This window comes from Oncorhynchus tshawytscha, linkage group LG03 (genome assembly GCF_018296145.1).
Source record: "Oncorhynchus tshawytscha isolate Ot180627B linkage group LG03, Otsh_v2.0, whole genome shotgun sequence".
Taxonomy (NCBI): domain Eukaryota; kingdom Metazoa; phylum Chordata; class Actinopteri; order Salmoniformes; family Salmonidae; genus Oncorhynchus; species Oncorhynchus tshawytscha.
Genome location: NC_056431.1, coordinates 61,544,928 through 61,563,576, shown reverse-complemented (window position 1 = coordinate 61,563,576; position 18,649 = coordinate 61,544,928). Strand labels below are relative to the sequence as shown.

Here is an 18,649-nt window from a genome sequence, read left to right as displayed (position 1 = left end):
TCACATGGTAATTTGGTGTCGGGGCATAACATGATGCCTTTTTGGGCAGCAGTAATTTGCATGGCTCTCACATTAAACAACTTCAGAGACAATTGCACTGAGTGGAGACCATTTAATATGCTCTACCACTTATCCCCGGGTGTGTGTCTAATAGAATTGTCCTGCAGTGTCGTTGAAGCCACCCAAGCGTTTTCTATTCAGCTGGAGTCCACATAGGTAAATGTCACCTGCTGTGATGTCTCGCCAACGCACCGTGAGGCCCATTATCCCACATTAACGGAAGCCCGCTGTCGCCCCGGGTCTGTGTCACACGGAGCGACCTGGAGAGAGAGAGAGCCCAGCCAGGCTTCAGCAGTCACCCTGAGTCATTGGCCAGGTAAGTAGAAAGGACAGTTGTTGATTTTTCTCTCCTCTAACCTTCTCTATTCCCAAGTTAATATAGTAATGTCTGCTCTTGGTTTGTCTGTAATCATTATTCATCAGTATTGATTCCTTGTTGCCATCCCTCTAGAAATATTCAACTCTGTAGTCTGCATCATAATCATTCTTCTAAAATGTGGTCAGCTAGTTCCAAACAGACAGTACACATCATCTAAAGATATGACAACCTGTTTGAAGATGGGACAATACAGTAACACACGACTATGATGAGGGAGAGCATATGTGTGGTGCACACTCAACTTTATTGATGTACAGTTTAGTAAACAACCTTTTTCAGAAACACCATTCAAGAAAAGACTTCTCATATTATGTCAGAAGTGCAAGGACCAATAACTGCTCTCTACTATTATGTTATGAGAAGGGCTCTGTGTTTTTGGCTATAATGTCACATGACCTAGATTTTAATATTTTATTTTAAAGATGCAATATGTTTTGGGGCGACCTGACAAACTTCACATAGAAATGTGAGTTATACATCTGTCATTTTCATTGAAAGGAAGTCTAAGAAGCGGTAGATATTACTTTCGGCTTCAAACAGCTGAAAATACAATATTTTTAGTTATGGAAAATATATTTCAAAGCAGTTTAGATGGTACAATGATTCTCAACACTATACTTGCCTGTTTGTCACTTAATAGGAAATTAGGCAAACAATTAATACTTTTGGAACCAGGAAATGGCAGAGTAATTTCTGCATAATGCATCTTTAAGCCTTTTCCAGAAATTTGAATTTCACAAAAAAATGAAAGCAATTGTCTAAAGAATGTGCTGGACCATCTGACACATAACGAAAAGGGGACCGTTTGTTGAAAAAGCTTTAAATAAAGGTTCAAATCTAGGTCATGTGACATGATTTACCAAAACACAGGGCCCTAGTTATAAAGATCTACTTCATAGTTGCAATACTGTATAGTATACAATGTCAACTGTAATACGTACTGCCCAAAGAGGGCACTGCAGTGTGGAAGTGAGGGGATGCATTCAACAGTCCTCAGAGGAATCTTTAGAAGTAGAAATCTCTGTTTTAGAAACATGTCATCTGCCTTCATTACAATAAACATTTCATTACAGTTAAATTTACAAAACTTACACTCCAACTGTAAAACCAAATCGATCTGGAAAATGCATCTGTAATATAAACAGATGTAGGCCTTATATGGTGTGTGTGTGTGTGTGTATTGTGTTCGCTGCCTAATAAACACAATAATTGCTGCTTGTAGACACAGTGAGGAACTGCAGTACAATTGTATAAAACTGCTCTAATCAACCTTTTTATTAAACTTTTTTTTTCACCACACCTTAACTATAAGGCCCAGACTACTGCACATACAAGTCCATGGAATGTTGCTCCATTGCAAGGTTGTACAAATGCAAAGTCAGAATTGTCTCATAAAATTTGGTCCACCTTTTTACATCATTGTTCTGTGCCTTGAGTAAAAACCCATTAGAACCTCCAGGATGCGTTAGCTCACAGGAACACATCGAAAACATACATCTGTTACTCACCAATTGTTCAATTGTTAATCCTAAACATGTGCATTAGTCTTTTAGATTTTGCATGAACACCTATATATTTTCCCTGAAAGAACACCAACACCATCAACATCCCTGTGCCTCTCCTCCATGTATAGTCCCATAAGATACATTAGTCTCACTGTGCTGTCCTAGCGTTTCTCATTTAGAGAAATGATAGAGAAAGAGAGAGAGCTGAGAGTTCCATAGGTAAAACCTGCAGGGCAGAGCGACTACCCTGACTGCATGCCAATGTCCTCATGCCTGATGACCTTGTATGTTATCCAATAGAAGATGTTGAAGAGGAGGAAGGCCATAGGGAAGGCTGCTCGGGACACAGTGTCAATCCTCTTGGCCCTGTCCACAAACCTCTTCCTTATCACCTCTTTTTCTTTAGAGGTAGGTGGTGCTGGGCCGGGGTTTGGGACAGCGTTTTTAACAGCCGACCCATCCTTCAGACAATGAGTCATGCCGTAACCCGAGTAATTGAAGCCATCCCTCATGTCGTCATCCTGGTGAAACAAAACAAAGACGGACCCACAGTGAGTATGCCTCTGTTCAATGGAGAGAAAGACTTTCAGACACAATCACATGTGCACACACACAATGATATTGTAGTGTATGGCCAGTAGCCATGTTCTTGCGTCCTTTTCTTGGCCTGTGACTCAGGTGTTGTACCCTTTACCTGAGGATGCCTCCAGGCGACATCTACAGCGGCTTCATTAACACAGGGGACACAGCTGAATGTCTCCCAGATATTACACCCTCCGTTCCTCCGCTGCAGCAACAACAAGCTGACACACCTAGATAGCCTCAGATGACCTGACACACATTTCCTTAAAAATGGCCAACTTAATATCCGTTTCTGACTGCCCTACACTGCTCATATGTTCAGTCATGAGGCTCTGGGATTTGGTCTAACAGTTTCTGCCACCACCTTTGGTGCATGCAAGTCTGTTTGAGTGTGGGATCGGTCGAATCCCAGTCCCATATCGCATTTTCAACACATTTTCTCCATCTTTCCTGTTTCTCCACTATCTCTTCTATAGCGATGAACAATTACTAGAGTGGAACTCCCACTCTTTAAAAATGGTTCAGTCATGAGCACAGGAATCTGCTGAGGGGAGGACAGCTCATAATAATAGCCGGAACAGAGCGAATTGAATGTATTTGATACCATTCCACTTATTCTCACGAGCCCGTCCTCCCCAATTAAGATGCCAAGAACCACCTGTGGTCATGAGTCTGGGCTTTGCAGTGACTGTTTTATAGGGAATTATACTCAAGCCTACAGTGTTTATTTACCCTGTGAGTCCGTCTCTGTCTTCGCCTCAAGCGAAGGAACTCCTTCTGTTGCCTGGAGACAAAGTTAACCCCAGCGTATTCCAGTAGGGCAGCAAATACAAACAGAAGACACACGGCCATCCAGATATCAATGGCCTTCACATAGGAGACCTGTGACAAGAACCAAACAAACAGTCATTTACTGGGAATGAATAATCCTTTCATGTGCTGTCTTCACAATGCCTCGTTCAATTAACATTTCAATGAGAACATAATATTCTCTCAATGACATCCTTTTTTATGTTAATCAGAGTTGCTGTAGATTCTAAATCACCATAATTAAGGGGGTGGTATTTGCTAACGAGTGCTTTAAACTCTCAAAACTCATGTTGATATCAGCGATTTTCAGCGATAGCGTGGAAGGAAATAATTGTCGTTTTAATTACCAAAGTAACACAATGGAAACAGTAGCAGCTCGACTGGAGCCTTTATCGGTCTATTTGATCTATGCCCATGCCGGAGATGAGATGAAGGCTAGACTCTAAAGGAGGCCCTCTTATTCCTCATACAGTGACCTCGTCTATGTCTCAAAATGACAGGTCATTTGCATGGAGAGAAAACAACTTTACTTGGTCGAGTGCTCTTAAGGTATATTGAGCTCTTGTTGTTCTGAGTTGGGCCTCTCAAAGACCTCTCTCTAAATATTTATTAGAGTGTGTCTCTTTCACGTGGGCCTCTGATGTGGTCATGGGCCAAAGTGTGAGAGAATGGTTGATTTTCAAGAGATGACTCACGCTGAAGCACTCTTGCAAGCGTAAGTGCGAATACAAATTTGGTATATTTTACCATGTGCAGTTGTAGTGTATCCACTGCTATTTGATTTAGTAACATTATATCACTTCCTAAATCAATGTTGTAATTGTAATTTCTAACATAAATTGTGATAATGTTATGTTAAATAGTATTCTGTTTTTTACAACTTATTGATTAAAAATAAAATACTTTACATTGTTATTCTCTTGATATACTGTAAATCCATTGATTGTTATTTATCCATAGGATACTTACATCTGAGTCAAAATTCAGGTATGTACAGAGACTTCAATCATAGGCATATTTACATTTCATGAACAGTATCTGATTACAGTATGTATGACTTCTAACATGGGTGGAAAATGAAAGGTTGATTGATCTGAACATGGCCCATTGACCCTCCTCTCTCCTCCAACAGATTGTCCGCTCATCCTGTTACTGCTTGGATTAACAGGCTTACCTTAGGAAGGGAGGCTCGGGAGCCGGAGCTCTGGGTTGTCATGGTGAGCACGGTGGTGATGCCCAGTGCCACCCTGGCGGGCGCTGCGTCCATGTTGATCCAGAAAGAGACCCAGGACAGGATGACGATGAGGAGGCTGGGGATGTACATCTGGATCAGGTAGTAACCCATCTGTCTCTCCAAGTGGAACTTCACCTCAATGCAGGTGAATTTACCTGGAGAACAAAACACACTGACACCTCAGATCAGGGACGGTGTGATTAGAGATGTGGTGTGTGTGTGTGTTCATATGTGAGTGGTTGTGTGTGTGTGTCTGTGTGGCTCTCTGACCAGTGTTGTAGCTTTTGGTACAGTAGCCAAGCTCCTTCTCATCTCTCATGATGAACTGGGGGAGGGTCAACCCAGCGGCCACCTGTACAGGATTTTTGTCCTTGCTCTCCCACTCAAAGATCAAATCATTCATGGTGTAGCCAACTGAGGAATGAATGAAAACAGCAAATATGTTTGATATGATATTGCATTTTCACAAACCATATTGCATGTGCTTCACCATGTGAGTTGTAAGGAGCAGACACTTACAGCTCTCCAGTTGCATGGTACAGATCTGCATGTCCATGGGAAAGTTCTTCAGATCCATCGGACAAGATAGAATGAGAGTCAACCTTTGAGGAAGAGGTGTAAAAGTCATGAAACAACCGTGGAAGCATTATTTGTCAATGTACAAATAAAGCCTACAGTAATGTACTGTTAAACCAAAGATTCTTAGGAACGTACGGTAACATACTGTACCCTTTTTTACAGTAACTTACAGGTAACTGGCCACCAGTAAGTTACTGTAAAAACAACAGGATTTATTTTTCAGTGTAGTTATTAGAGTAGCATGCTCTATACCTCACTCAACAGATACATTTACTGTTAAATAAAAACATCTTACACAGAACCCAAATCTTTTCTGCATTTTTTCTAATTGTTTACTGTGAGACTAAAATACAAGCTCTCTACAATGTATACCTACTGTGTGACTGTATAAAGTACAGTTGAAGTCAGAAGTTTACATTTGCATTTGTTTGTGAGTATGTAAGTACAGGAGTCTGCGTGTTTGTGTTAGAAACACAAGCATTTCAGCTGTGACATCAGATAATCTGAGTACACAACCAATAAACTTTTATTTGTAAATACTGTACATTTCTTATAATTTTGCAGACACTCTTATCTAGAGGGACTTACAGTAGTGAGTGGATAATTATTTTTACTTTTTTTGGGAATGAGAATCAAACTCATAACTCTGGCATTGCAAGCACCATGTTCTATCAACTGAGCCACACGAGACCCATATCTCTTTTTACAATTTACTAAGGAATAAAATCATAATAGTCGTCATCATAGCAGTGGATTTATGTATACAGTATATTATACTTTTATGTTTCTACTTTACACAGATTTTCATTATTTTCAGTTGAAGTCAGAAGTTTACATACGTACACCTTAGCCAAATACATTCAAACTCAGTTTTTCACAATTCTTGACATTTAATCCTAGTAAAAATTCCCTGTTTTAGGTCAGTTAGGATCACCACTGTGTCAGAATAATAGTAGAGAGAATGATTTATTTCAGCTTTTATTTCATTCATCACATTCCCGGTGGGTCAGAAGTTTACATACACTGAATCAGTATTTAGTAGCATTGCCTTTAAATTGCTTAACTTGGGTCAAACATTTTGGGTAGCCTTCCACAAGCTTCCCACAATAAGTTGGGTGAATTTTGGCCCATTCCTCCTGACAGAGCTGGTGTAACGGAGTGAGGTTTGTAGGCCTCCTTGCTCATACACTCTTTTTCAGTTCTGCCCACACATTTTCTATAGGATTGAGGTCAGGGCTTTGTGATGGCCACTCCAATACCTTGATTTTGTTGTCCTTAAGCCATTTTGCCACAACTTTGGAAGTGTGCTTGGGGTCATTGTGTATTTGGAAGACCCATTTGCGACCAAGCTTTAACTTCCTGACTGATGTTGGTTCAATATATCCACATAATTTTCCTCCCTCATGATGCCATCTATTTTGTGAAGTGCACCAGTCCCCCCTGCAGCAAAGCACCCCCACAACATGATGTTGCCACCCCCATGCTTCACGGCTGGGATGGTGTTCTTCGGCTTGCAAGCCTCCCCTTTATCCTCCAAACACAACGATGGTCATTATGGCCAAACAGTTCTATTTTTGTTTCATCAGACCAGAGGACATTATCCAAAAAGTACGATCTTTGTCCCTATGTGCAGTTGCAATCCGTAGTCTGGCTTTTTTATAGCGGTTATTGAGCAGTGGCTTCTTCCTTGCTGAGCGGCCTTTCGTGTTATGTCGATATAGGACTCGTTTTACTGTGGATATAGATACTTTGTACCGGTTTCCTCCAGCATCTTCACAAGGTCCTTCGCTGTTGTTCTGGGATTGATTTTCACTTTTCGCACCAAAGTTTGTTCATCTCTAGGAGACAGAACGCGTCTCCTTCCTGAGCGGTATGATGGCTGCGTGGTCCCATGGTGTTTATACTTGCATACTATTGTTTGTACAGATGAACGTGGTACCTTCAGGCGTTTGGAAATTGCTCCCAAGGATGAACCAGACTTGTGGAGATCTACAATGTTTTTTCTGTGGTCTTGGCTGATTTCTTTTGATTTTCCCATGATGTCAAGCAAAGAGGCACTGAGTTTGAAGGTAGGCCCTGAAATACATCCACAGATACACCTCCAACAAGAAATTTGTGGAGTGGTTGTAAAACGAGTATGACTCCAACCTAAGTGTATGTAAACTTCTGACTTCAACTGTATGTACTAAGCATATGCTCCTTGTCTGCAGCGAATGCTCTTTCTCCTTCCCTCCTTTTCCTCTGAGAGAGCCTCCTCCTCCCACACAGCATGTTCTTATCACACTTGTATTACTGGACCGTCTCTGAGATGTATTGTCATCAGCAGTCTGCTCCCTCTCTCATCTCTTCTCTCATGAATGGTGAGAGCGACTAACCACCTTTCTTTCATCTGTTCTCTCAGAATCCCTGTGCCTCCCTCCACACCTAGGCTCCACCACCTGAATCAGCTCTCCAAATGGACAACAAATTGAGCTGCATTATTCTGCTGCTTCGAGGTGTGAATCTAAGGAGGAGTGGTGTGACTGAAGTGATATTAAAATGAAATAAATGTAATGTATTTTCATATCTTGAATCACAGATTTGTGCTCAAGTGTAGTAGTGGTTTTTGTAAGAGGGGGCAATTGGCAGGTAGCCTAACAGTTAAGAGTGTTGGGCCAGTAACTGAAAGGTTGCTGGTTCGAATTCCCGAGCCGAATAGGTGAAACGTGTTGATGTGTCCTTGAGCAAGGCAGTTAACCCTAATTGATCCTGTAAGTTGCTCTGGATAAGAGCGTCGGCTGAATGACTAAAATGTAACCCGTCTCATCTACTACGAGTGGGCTGCATTTACTTTGAAGTGATTCCATCTTACTGATCCTGCGCAACGCTAGGGATGAAGCATATTGACTTGCAGCTAATGCCCAGGGAAATGAATAGCCTACATGAGTGGGTTATTTCTATACGTCTTCCCTGAACATATTCTAAACATCTTTGGAGAAAAATTCCCTGTAGCCTTTGGATACTCTAGTGGTTTGTGTTTCTATGTACTCTTAATGAGATCATATTGCATCCAATTCCTCCAGGTGACTGAATATTTTATTGAGATGAATCCCATTAAACCTGAGAGGTAGTCTTGGAGGTAGAAACTTGTTTCTTTCAAAAGTAATTACAAGTGCGTGAAGGGCCTGGAGGTAGAAGGGAATCTCTGACTGCTGACATTTCACTGGATTTGAATATATTCTTTGTTTGGATGTTTCCAACAGGGAATGTTAAAACATGACCTCATTCGACATCCTTTAAACCTATTGTACTAATTTCCCCGAGAAATAGAGTTGAGCCCACCATTCAATGCACGCCCCACATCTGACCTGATACTGTACAGGACGGTCCCATCTTTGAAGACCCTCAGGAGCTTGTTGTCTGTGGTGACATCATGAAAGTTGGCGCCTTTCTCGTTGGCGAAGAACAGATCAGGTTTCCAAATAGAATCCAACATGGACGGGTCCAGGTCAAGAGACGAGTCTGGGTATTTGCTGTATGCCAACCGAGGGTCTCTCCACTTCTGTCGCAGGAAGATGTTCACTCTGTAATCCTTGGGTAAATAGTGAAATCAGCTTTAAACTGCTTTACTTTGACATATAAACTACTGTCTATCTCCGTTAAATATACAGTACTATCACTTTGGTGACCAGAATATATTGTGTCACACAGTCAGTGAAAACGAAAATAATTTCCCTATAGACGTTTACATATTTAGAATGATAGAGCCACTAATACAAAACAACATATTCTTGTCAATATGTAGGCCAAGTGCCTGCCTCAGATATTTGGTTCTATCGTAGTGACATGCATTATCACCTCAAGTCATTTTGCACTAAGTCACTAATAAAGCACCAATGATACAATAAATAATATTAATACTAATAGTAAAATGCTAATACAATTCTGACACTTTGACTGTGACACTACCACAATTGGAAGTGGTGGCACAAAACTTTAACCTGAGAAATTGCTCCTTGTTTTTACACAGAATTGTAATATGATAAAAAAATAGCAGGAATGAATGGATGCAATGCATGGATTTCAATGCATATTTGTAAATCACCACACAATACCATAATCTGAAATCCAAATGACAACTTAAGAGTTAAATGCGCCAATAAATACACATGTATTGAAAGGAGCAATCTAATAAAATTGAATTCATAAATCTAATTTAGTTACTTGATCTATATGATCAGTTTCCTCATTAATTGTTATTGCTAAATGGTCGTTATAGGAGATAGATGATGTTTGTGTGAATAGTAGACCAAGAAACTCCATTAACGTTTGAAGATGCAGTTAGTAATGAATGAACAGATTGCATCGAATTAGATGCCTTTTCTCTCCCTCTTAGAACAGACCTATTCAGTAGGCAGCAGTGTATTGGTGGTCCCAGATGTGTATGTCTATGAGTGAAGAGTTATCGAACAACTGTGGACAAGTGTTAGAAACCCAGCTCGTCTGTTGACTAACTTTGGCAAAGATTGTCTACCAAAAATTGCAATCATTCAATGTACAAAGTTCTAACTAATTATGAATGCATTGCGAGAGTAGTTATTGAATAGGATCTAAATGTGGATTCCAACTTAGATATTGTTTACCCCTTGGGCAGTTGTCTATTGGACATTACAACCAATCAACATGCTTAAATCTCAGGCCCTAAGACATCAAACCTACAGCTATTGGCTGCATTTAAAGTGAATTATGTGCTGGCATTCACTGTGTGAATTATTAAAACAGAACTAATCCAACACATGCACAAGGGAGTGTCATGGGAATAGCAATACAATATTGCCTTGAGTATAATGTGAAAGATATTTGATTCAATTGCGGTTCTCAGTGTCAGTGTGCTATTTCACCATGGAGCCACCAATAGACTATGGGGATGGGTCAAAGTGAATCATTTCACATGAGGAAGCAAAAGTTCAAAACATCCATAAACTAAAAGGAAAATGAACTCATGAAACACTAAAGAAATTGGATGATTTCAATCTTAAACTCCAGAGGAGCATAAGAGCAAGGCTGTAGTTTAAGAGCATTTGGCCAGTAACCAAAAGGTTGCTGGTTTGAATCCCCGAGCCGGCGAGGTGAAAAATATGCCGATGTGCCCTTGAGCAAGGCATTTAACCATAATTGCTCCTATAAGTCATTCTGGATAAGAGCATCTACTAAATTACTCAAATGTCAAATGTAAATGTAGATAACATGGCCAAGCACAATGCTCCAACTCACCATTGTAGTTTCTGCTATAGAACCAAAGCTGTTGATAAATATGTTGCAGGTAACATTAACTGGGGGACCTGCAGGTTGGAGGATAGATAACACATTGACATGTTTGACAGAGAAGAGATTAAGCAAGAACACTTAACATGCTGGTCTCTGTGACCGAGCCCAAACTGTTGATAAAAATATTGCATGTAATGTTTACAGGGGGACCTGTGAAATGGAATGAGAACGAGGTGACAAGAAAAAGTCAAGATGTTTTTTTGCACTTAATCATCATGTGCCATCTCCACGGGGTGGTTTAGCAAATAGAGATGAGGGAGTTTGAGGATGATAGCAGTGCAATATCTGTTGGATGTACAGAAATCTGAATTTAATTAGTTGTGAAAGCGAGCATGTGTTTTATTACCTATCTACCACCACAATATGGGCTGTATGTATATATGTCAACATACACAAGGCCTGTTGTTCTCCTAATATGTTTTTCTGTCAACATAAACAGGGCCTGTTGGTCTCCTAAGCACCCCAGGCAAGTCAAAACAACTGCACTAGTCATTGACTAATCTCATCACCAGCCGTTTGTCTTCAACAGCAGGCCTGGTCCAGTTATAGTTAGAAATGTCAGGATCAACTCCAATATTCAACAAACAGTGGCATCGTTAATAAATGTTTACTTAGTTCAATCAAAAGTATGTTGCCTGCTTATGCTAACTGGTACTAGTCATTGACTAACTCAATGAGGATGACAAGGAATGTTTTACTTGATAGGGTTAAAAAACAGATAAACAAAAACAAATGCTGAGAGACACACGGCAACACACACACACACACACACACACACACACACACACACACACACACACACACACACACACACACACACACACACACACACACACACACAGGCATTAGAAACAGTGGCACATGTTTCTTATGAAACAATCACGAGCAGGACAGTCAACTTAGTTTCACAGGCATTCTACCGCTATCTTTGAGGTCACAGAATGACTGAAAAACAGTTTTTGACACTTTCTATCCAATACAGTAACACTGTCTTGAATAAAAACAACAATGTCAGCCAGGGAGAGAGGTCTCTGTGTTGTTAAGTGAAGTTGCGAGTTCATAGCCCTTCCCCTGTGTATTCCTCATCAATATTGCATGTGACGTGGTGGTATTAATATTCGCCTCAGTTTGTAGTCGGGCAACTGCATTTAAAGTCAGTAACAGAAAAATGTAACGGAATAACTCCACACAACAACCTTGGCAGGCAAATGTAGGTCAAGCTCCAGCAGCACTGTGGGGTAGAGTTGTGACATTATGGTTTGTATGTGATAAATAACATAATCTATGTGTATGCTTGTTTACTTTACCTGTGTGTATGTGTGTGTTTTGTGCTTGCTGCCTAATAAATTGAAGAATTGCTGCTTGTAGAAACAGTGAGGAACTGCAGTACAATTGTATAAAACTGCTCTCATTAGACTGCCACATTAGACTGGAATACTCTGTCGACCAGAAAATTGAACTCACCAATTTACCAGACAAGGTAAGATCACTTTCTTCATTCCAGTACTTTTAATTTCCTTTACTCACAACTCCAGCTTTCTTCCATATAATAATAAAAATAGTTTCTGAATTTCAAAAATAAAATGCCAGCATAAAACAGACAAGTCTTCCCCTGATCTTGAGTCCATTTCTGAGATCTTGTGTACACTTGTTTCCTATTCTCCCAGATGGAGTGGATAGATCTGGGCCAGTGTTTCTGGGTGAAGGCTGAGTCTTGCTGACCAATCTCAGACTGTGTTTCCTGTGCTACTCTCCTCACAGTGGCCTTCTCTCCAGCACGGTTCAATCACTAGTGTCCCAGCCTGGGGTCTGCCTGCATGCCTGCCTCCCTGTCTGGGGTATGCCCCTTCCTGCCTGTCTCCATACCCACCTGCCAATCTGAGCCACACCAATGAGTTCCGTTCCCTCTCCTTACTCAGATCCATCACAGTGACAGATGATGTCTCTCCCCCGCACCACAACACAACAATAGAGGAACTCAGCAGCCTGGCCAGAGGGACCCCATCCCTCATCTGTGCCTGTCACTGTGGCACCACTGTTGTTTTGGGCCCACATCTATACCTCATTATTGTTGTTGTTGGTGTCTTGAATACTGATGTTTAATATAGCTGTTGGACAATATAAATGACAATTGAAGAAATAGCTATATTGGGTGTTATAATGGGTGATAGTGCTATGGCTAACACCTAAATCAAAGTCCTCCTGACTTCATAGTTTAGAAAGGCAAGCTTGATGTTGTGGGCAGGATGCGTTCATAATGAAGGGGATGTGCTTTTTTACTTATTGGTTCTCCTCTTTGTTTTTTCACTAAAACACCCACATGGACAACCACACACAGCCCCCAATACAATTGTTGGATCTTAAAATCAAAAACATTGTGAGATCTCAACCCTCCAGGGAAGAAACAAACATTTGAAAGAACCAATCAGACCAGTGTGAGTCACGTGCGTCGCGTCAGCCAGGCTAGGGTGATGGTGGGCTGAGATACAAAACAATCTATCTACTGCTCGGTTCTGCTATGAGCCTTTCATGTTCCATATCGCGATCCCATAAATCCTACATGGATGATGATGTCACTGTCTACAGGCGTGATTGATAGCCATTCTTCTTTAAATCATTAAGGGGTGGGTTTTTTCAATAGACAAGCACAAAATGCATTGTTCATTATGTGCCTTATTGACTTGAGGGGGTGTTCAGTTGAGAATGTATACATCATTATGCATGGGGTGTCAGTACATTAGTAATATACACTGAGTATACCAAACATTAGGAACACCTTCCTAAAATTGAGTTGCACACCCTATTGCCCTCAGCCTCAATTCATTGGGGTATGGACTCTACAAGGTGTCGAAAACGTTCCACATGGATGCTGGCACATGCTTCCCACCGTTGTTTCAAGTTGGCTGGATGTCCTTTGGGTGGTGGACTATTCTTGATACACACGGGAAACTGTTGAGCGTGAAAAACCCTGCAGCAAACCGGTGCGCCTGGCACCTACTACCATACCCCGCTCAAAGGCACTTCAATATTTTGTCTTGACCATTCTTCCTCTGAATGGCACAAATACACAATCCACGTCTCAATTGTCTCAAGTTTAAAAAAGCCTTCTTTAACCTTTAACCTCTCCCCTTCATCTACACTGATTGGAGTGGATTTAACAAGTGAATCAATAAGGGAGCATAGCTTTCATCTGGATTCAACGGGTCAGTCTATGTCATGGAAAGAGCAGGTGTTCTTAATGTTCTGTATACTCAGTGTAGATATGGGTGCGTACACTGATATCCCAGATGCATTTTAGGTGAATATTATCCAATCCACACTCAAATTCTAAGGAACTATTAAAAAGTGAAATATAAACCAACCTTTGAAGTTTGGTCGTATTCGTGCATCATAACCAGATGTTCTACCCATTAATGAGTCCAGAAAGTCTGAGGGAGACAAGTTAGTAGTAGAGCCTGATCTGGACTCATGCTCCTTGGCATCCACCACCCTGTGACAAACAAAGGGAAAATAAAACACTTACTTGCTCAGTCAGAAGTCAAAGTGTGGTGAAACCATTTCTACTTGATCTCAACCAAATAGGAAGCTCATCTGCATACTGATGTGTAGGCATGCAGAGAAACACAAATTAGATTCAAATGATATGATTAGGAAGGATTCCAATAGTGAAGGAACACCTTGGCAGACACGGTGTGCTTTAAGTGTATTACCACTGTATTGGAGAGTTGGCTTTGTGACTGTCCTCATTGTATACTAAGGCTATAAAAATTACTCTGACACATAGGCTACAAGGGAATTTGACAGTGGTTTCAGTAGTGTCCAGGGGGTGGCCCAAGGTGAGTTACAGATACTAAGACAGAGGGGCGCTGTTTGCCTCGCACTGATGCTTTCTCTGGTGAAATAGATTCAGCCTCATGCGAATTCAAGTGAAATTCACCAATGAGAATTCCTTTATTTGCTTTATTGATGACCTTTTTGGGGAAGCCTGGCTTCCCTTGGCATCCATGAATACACACCACTTTGTAGGCTGAATCTCATGACCAATGGCGTTTGTAATAGATGTCCCTTTCTATTCAAATGACAGGTGCACTGTTTGGATGCTGGACATATTTTGGAACAGATGAACCTACGCAGGTAACCTACTTAACCTACTTTCTGAAGTGATTTGTTCGACAATCAGACGAGAATATCATGACTGGTTGTGTTCATGACACATTAAAAGGGAATACATTTTACCTTTAAATGACATGCCTACTAGGAGGTCTCCTTAAACAAAATAGAAATGCCTCGAATGTCACAGTATAATTCGCACTCTGGATGGCACTTTGTAGTGAATTTACTGCTCTATGCTAATAACCTTATATACAATCCTGACCTTGAATGCAAAGACTGTAACAATATTTTCAGAATGGATTTATGATTCATTTGAACAGGGAAATGTACCAAACCTAAGCTAAAGAATTTAATGCATTGAACCATCATAATTATACTTTTAAAAAATACATGTTATGGCCCCCGTAAACTGGGTCTGTGCCCCACCTTGGCCACCCCATTCAAAATGTTCTGGACATGCCACTGAACGTTTTGACAACGCCCACAGACTGAGTTAGAGGCAGTGATTAACTTGGCAAAATACCAGATATTACCCTGCGATATTGACGGCTCCATATAGCCTACTAGGCTCAATGCTGATGTAAAAACAACTCTATTTTCAGTCAACTGACTGAATATTGAAGTTGAATGATTTCTACATTCCAATAATAACACTGGAACTTTAGGGTCCACGATGAAATATTGGGTCATTCGAGGTAGGTTGAAACCCAGTATCCTAAACTTTGTTTTAATGGCAACGCACTTTGCCTTTTCAAACAATGAACATTACAGTTGAATAGGCTACGTACAAATAAAGAAGAAAGTATCTCATTATATTTGAATAAAAAAAATAAACGTTACAGGGCCAATAAAGTAGCCTAAGTATTCACCTACCTGCTGTTGTTGGTCTCCATTAAACATGCAAATAAAGCAGTCAAGACGTTGATAAAGGGGCGATTCATTCCTTTTGATTTTAGATTTCTTCACTTCTTTATTTCTTCCATATATGAATGTTGGTCAAACACACAATCTAAGCAGCTTTATCGATTTCTTTCTGACCAAAGCGCAATTGGGTGTTCTCGTGAAACACAGAGAATACACATAAGGCATTCCAGTCCGTAGGATCATAGCTTAGTTTGAAAAAACACTGATTCCCAGGTGCGGTATTGTTGTTGGTAATGTGTAAAGAATCATCAATTCTGAGTCATTGCCACCTAAAAATAACCCGTGGGAAAGACGTTGTGAGGTGAGAAATATCCACAAGACGCGGAATATAGAGCCTTCAGGAAGGCGTTCTCACTTTCATTCAAAAACTCAGTGAAAACAGATGGTCTCTAAAGTATACTATGGTCTCTAAAGTATAGTGGTGTTGAAGAAGAATATTTCCTTGGGTTGAAGACCGTCCGCTGCTGGAATGGGAGACGAGTGGACGTGTCTTTAGATTCAGCACTTAGACAGCTCCCGGCTCATTTGCACGCAAGCGCACCATTAACAACTGGAGGACGTGGTTTTCAATATGTAATTTAAATGACTAAGATAGCCTTTAAAAAACTATTTCAAGCTAGTTATATATGCTCCAAACTCCTGTGTTTCGAGTAAGATTCCCCGTTAGAAGCTGTCCATACATAGGTATGATATGGAAGTGCTCAGGTCAGAAGGGACTGCGCGCCATAAAATATTGTAGTCAGACAATAGTTTTCCAGAAGGTTTCACCTCCTGACAAACTATGGTAGCCTACATACTGTAAATGCAATGAATTTCATAATGATGTGCAATCATGAGTGAGGTGGAGTTTGTTCTCTGTAAGAAATAAGAATGCTATTCAACAGGGTGAGAACACAATAACCCATGTGCTATGCAAGCTATTGAAGCAAGAATAATTACACACTGCATGTGTAGTGGAATAGCTGTTTTCTTCTCTGTAATGTAAACATTGTTTGAAACATACAGTGCCTGAAAAAGTATTTTCCCCCTTTCTGATTTTCTATATTTGTGCATATTTTTGGTACTGAATGTTATCAGATCATCAGCCAAAACCTAATATTAGATAAAAAGGAACCTGAGGTTACAAATAACAAAAAAAATGAATACTTATTTAATTTATTTAACTACCAAAGTTATGCAACACCCAATTCCCCTGTGTGAAAAAGTAATTGTCATCTTACACTCAATAACTGGTTGTGCCACCTTTAGCTGCAATTACCTCAACCAAATGCTTCCTGTAGTTGTTGATCAGTCTCTCATATTTCTGTGGAGGTAATTTGGCCCACTCTTGGATGCAGAGATGCTTTAACTCAGCAACGTGTGGATTTTCAAGTCCTGCCACAACATCTCAATTGGGATTAGGTCTGGACTTAGACTAGGCCATTCCAAAACTTAAAATGTGTTGCTTTTTAACCATTTTCATAGAGACTTGATTGTGTGTTTTGGATTATTGTCTTGCTGCATGACCCAGCTGTGCTTCAGCTTACAGACAGATGTTCTGATATTCTCCTGTAGAATTATTTGATACAGAGCACAATTCATGGTTCCTTCTATAAAGGCAAGTCTTGAGGCAGCAAAACATCCCCAAACCATCACACTAACACCACCATGCTTGACCATTGGTATAAGGTTCTTCCTGTAGAATGCAGTGTTTGGTTTTCGCCAGGAGTAATGGGACACATCTCGTCCAAAAAGTTTACTCAAATCTTTCAAAAAGCACCTGGAAGCACCTGGATGATCATCAAGACTCTTGGAAGAATGTTCTATGGACAGATGAGTCAAAAGTATAACTTTTTGGATGACATGGGTCCCATTAGCCTGGCCTGACGAAAACCAAACACTGCATTCCACAGTAAGAACCTTATACCCACGGTCAAGTATGGTGGTTGTAGTGTGATGTTTGTGGAGCAAATCAAACAAAATCTAATTTTATTGGTCACATACACATGGTTAGCAGATGTTAATGCGAGTGAAGCGAAATGCTTGTGCTTCTAGTTCCGACCGTGCAGTAATATCTAACAAGTAATCTAACAATTTCACAACTACCTTATACACACAAGTGTAAAGGAATGAATAAGAATATGTACATTTAAATATATGGATTAGCGATGGCCGAACGGCATAGGCAAGATGCAGTAGATGGTATGGAGTACAGTATATACAGTGGGGCAAAAAAAGTATTTAGTCAGCCACCAATTGTGCAAGTTCTCCCACTTAAAAGATGAGAGAGGCCTGTCATTTTCATCATAGGTACACTTCAACTATGACAGACAAAATGAGAAAAAAAATCCAGAAAATCACATTGTAGGATTTTTAAGGAATTTATTTGCAAATTATGGTGGAAAATAAGTATTTGGTCACCTACAAACAAGCAAGATTTCTGGCTCTCACAGACCTGTAACTTCTTCTTTAAGAGGCTCCTCTGTCCTCCACTCGTTACCTGTATTGATGGCACCTGTTTGAACTTGTTATCAGTATAAAAGACACCTGTCCACAAACTCAAACAGTCACACTCCAAACTCCACTATTGCCAAGACCAAAGAGTTGTCAAAGGACACCAGAAACTAAATTGTAGACCTGCATCAGGCTGGGAAGACTGAATCTGCAATAGGTAAGCAGCTTGGTTTGAAGAAATCAACTGTGGGAGCAATTATTAGGAAATGAAAGTCATACAAGACCACTGGTAATCTCCCTCGAGGTCAAAATGATCACAAGAACTGTGAGCAAAAATCCCAGAACCACACGGGGGGACCTAGTGAATGACCTGCAGAGAGCTGGAACCAAAGTAGCAAAGCCTACCATCAGTAACACACTACGCCGCCAGGGACTCAAATCCTGCAGTGCCCCCTGCTTAAGCCAGTACATGTCCAGGCCCGTCTGAAGTTTGCTAGAGAGCATTTGGATGATCCAGAAGAAGATTGTGAGAATGTCATATGGTCAGATGAAACCAAAATATAACTTTTTGGTAAAAACTCAACTCGTCGTGTTTGGAGGACAAAGAATGCTGAGTTGCATCCAAAGAACACCATACCTACTGTGAAGCATGGGGGTGGAAACATCATGCTATGGGGCTGTTTTTCTGCAAAGGGACCAGGACGACTGATCCGTGTAAAGGAA

General features: G+C 40.6%; 1 protein-coding gene across 1 annotated transcript; it reads right to left on the bottom strand.

The window, feature by feature from the left end:
* Positions 1-654: 654 nt before the first annotated feature.
* Positions 655-15,976, bottom strand: LOC112233799 (glycine receptor subunit alpha-2-like). The gene is made up of 9 exons (XM_024401670.2): positions 15,443-15,976; positions 13,819-13,946; positions 10,403-10,470; positions 8,497-8,720; positions 5,090-5,172; positions 4,841-4,984; positions 4,511-4,725; positions 3,259-3,408; positions 655-2,465 (listed from the first exon to the last, which is right to left on the bottom strand). The coding sequence occupies exons 1-9, from the start codon at positions 15,508-15,510 to the stop codon at positions 2,187-2,189; spliced, it is 1,359 nt and encodes a 452-aa protein (XP_024257438.1). The 5' UTR covers positions 15,511-15,976; the 3' UTR covers positions 655-2,186.
* Between the last annotated feature and the right edge of the window lie 2,673 nt (positions 15,977-18,649).

What these genes read in the sequence shown, in the direction of transcription:
- LOC112233799 (XM_024401670.2), bottom strand. Translation starts at nt 15,510, where the DNA reads ATGAATCGCCCCTTTATCAACGTCTTGACTGCTTTATTTGCATGTTTA. An exon ending in TACCAAAAGCTACAACACTG is followed by an intron (nt 4,726 to 4,840) that starts GTCAGAGAGCCA and finishes TTTGTTCTCCAG; the next exon opens with GTAAATTCACCTGCATTGAG. An exon ending in CCCGAGCCTCCCTTCCTAAG is followed by an intron (nt 3,409 to 4,510) that starts GTAAGCCTGTTA and finishes TTCTTGTCACAG; the next exon opens with GTCTCCTATGTGAAGGCCAT.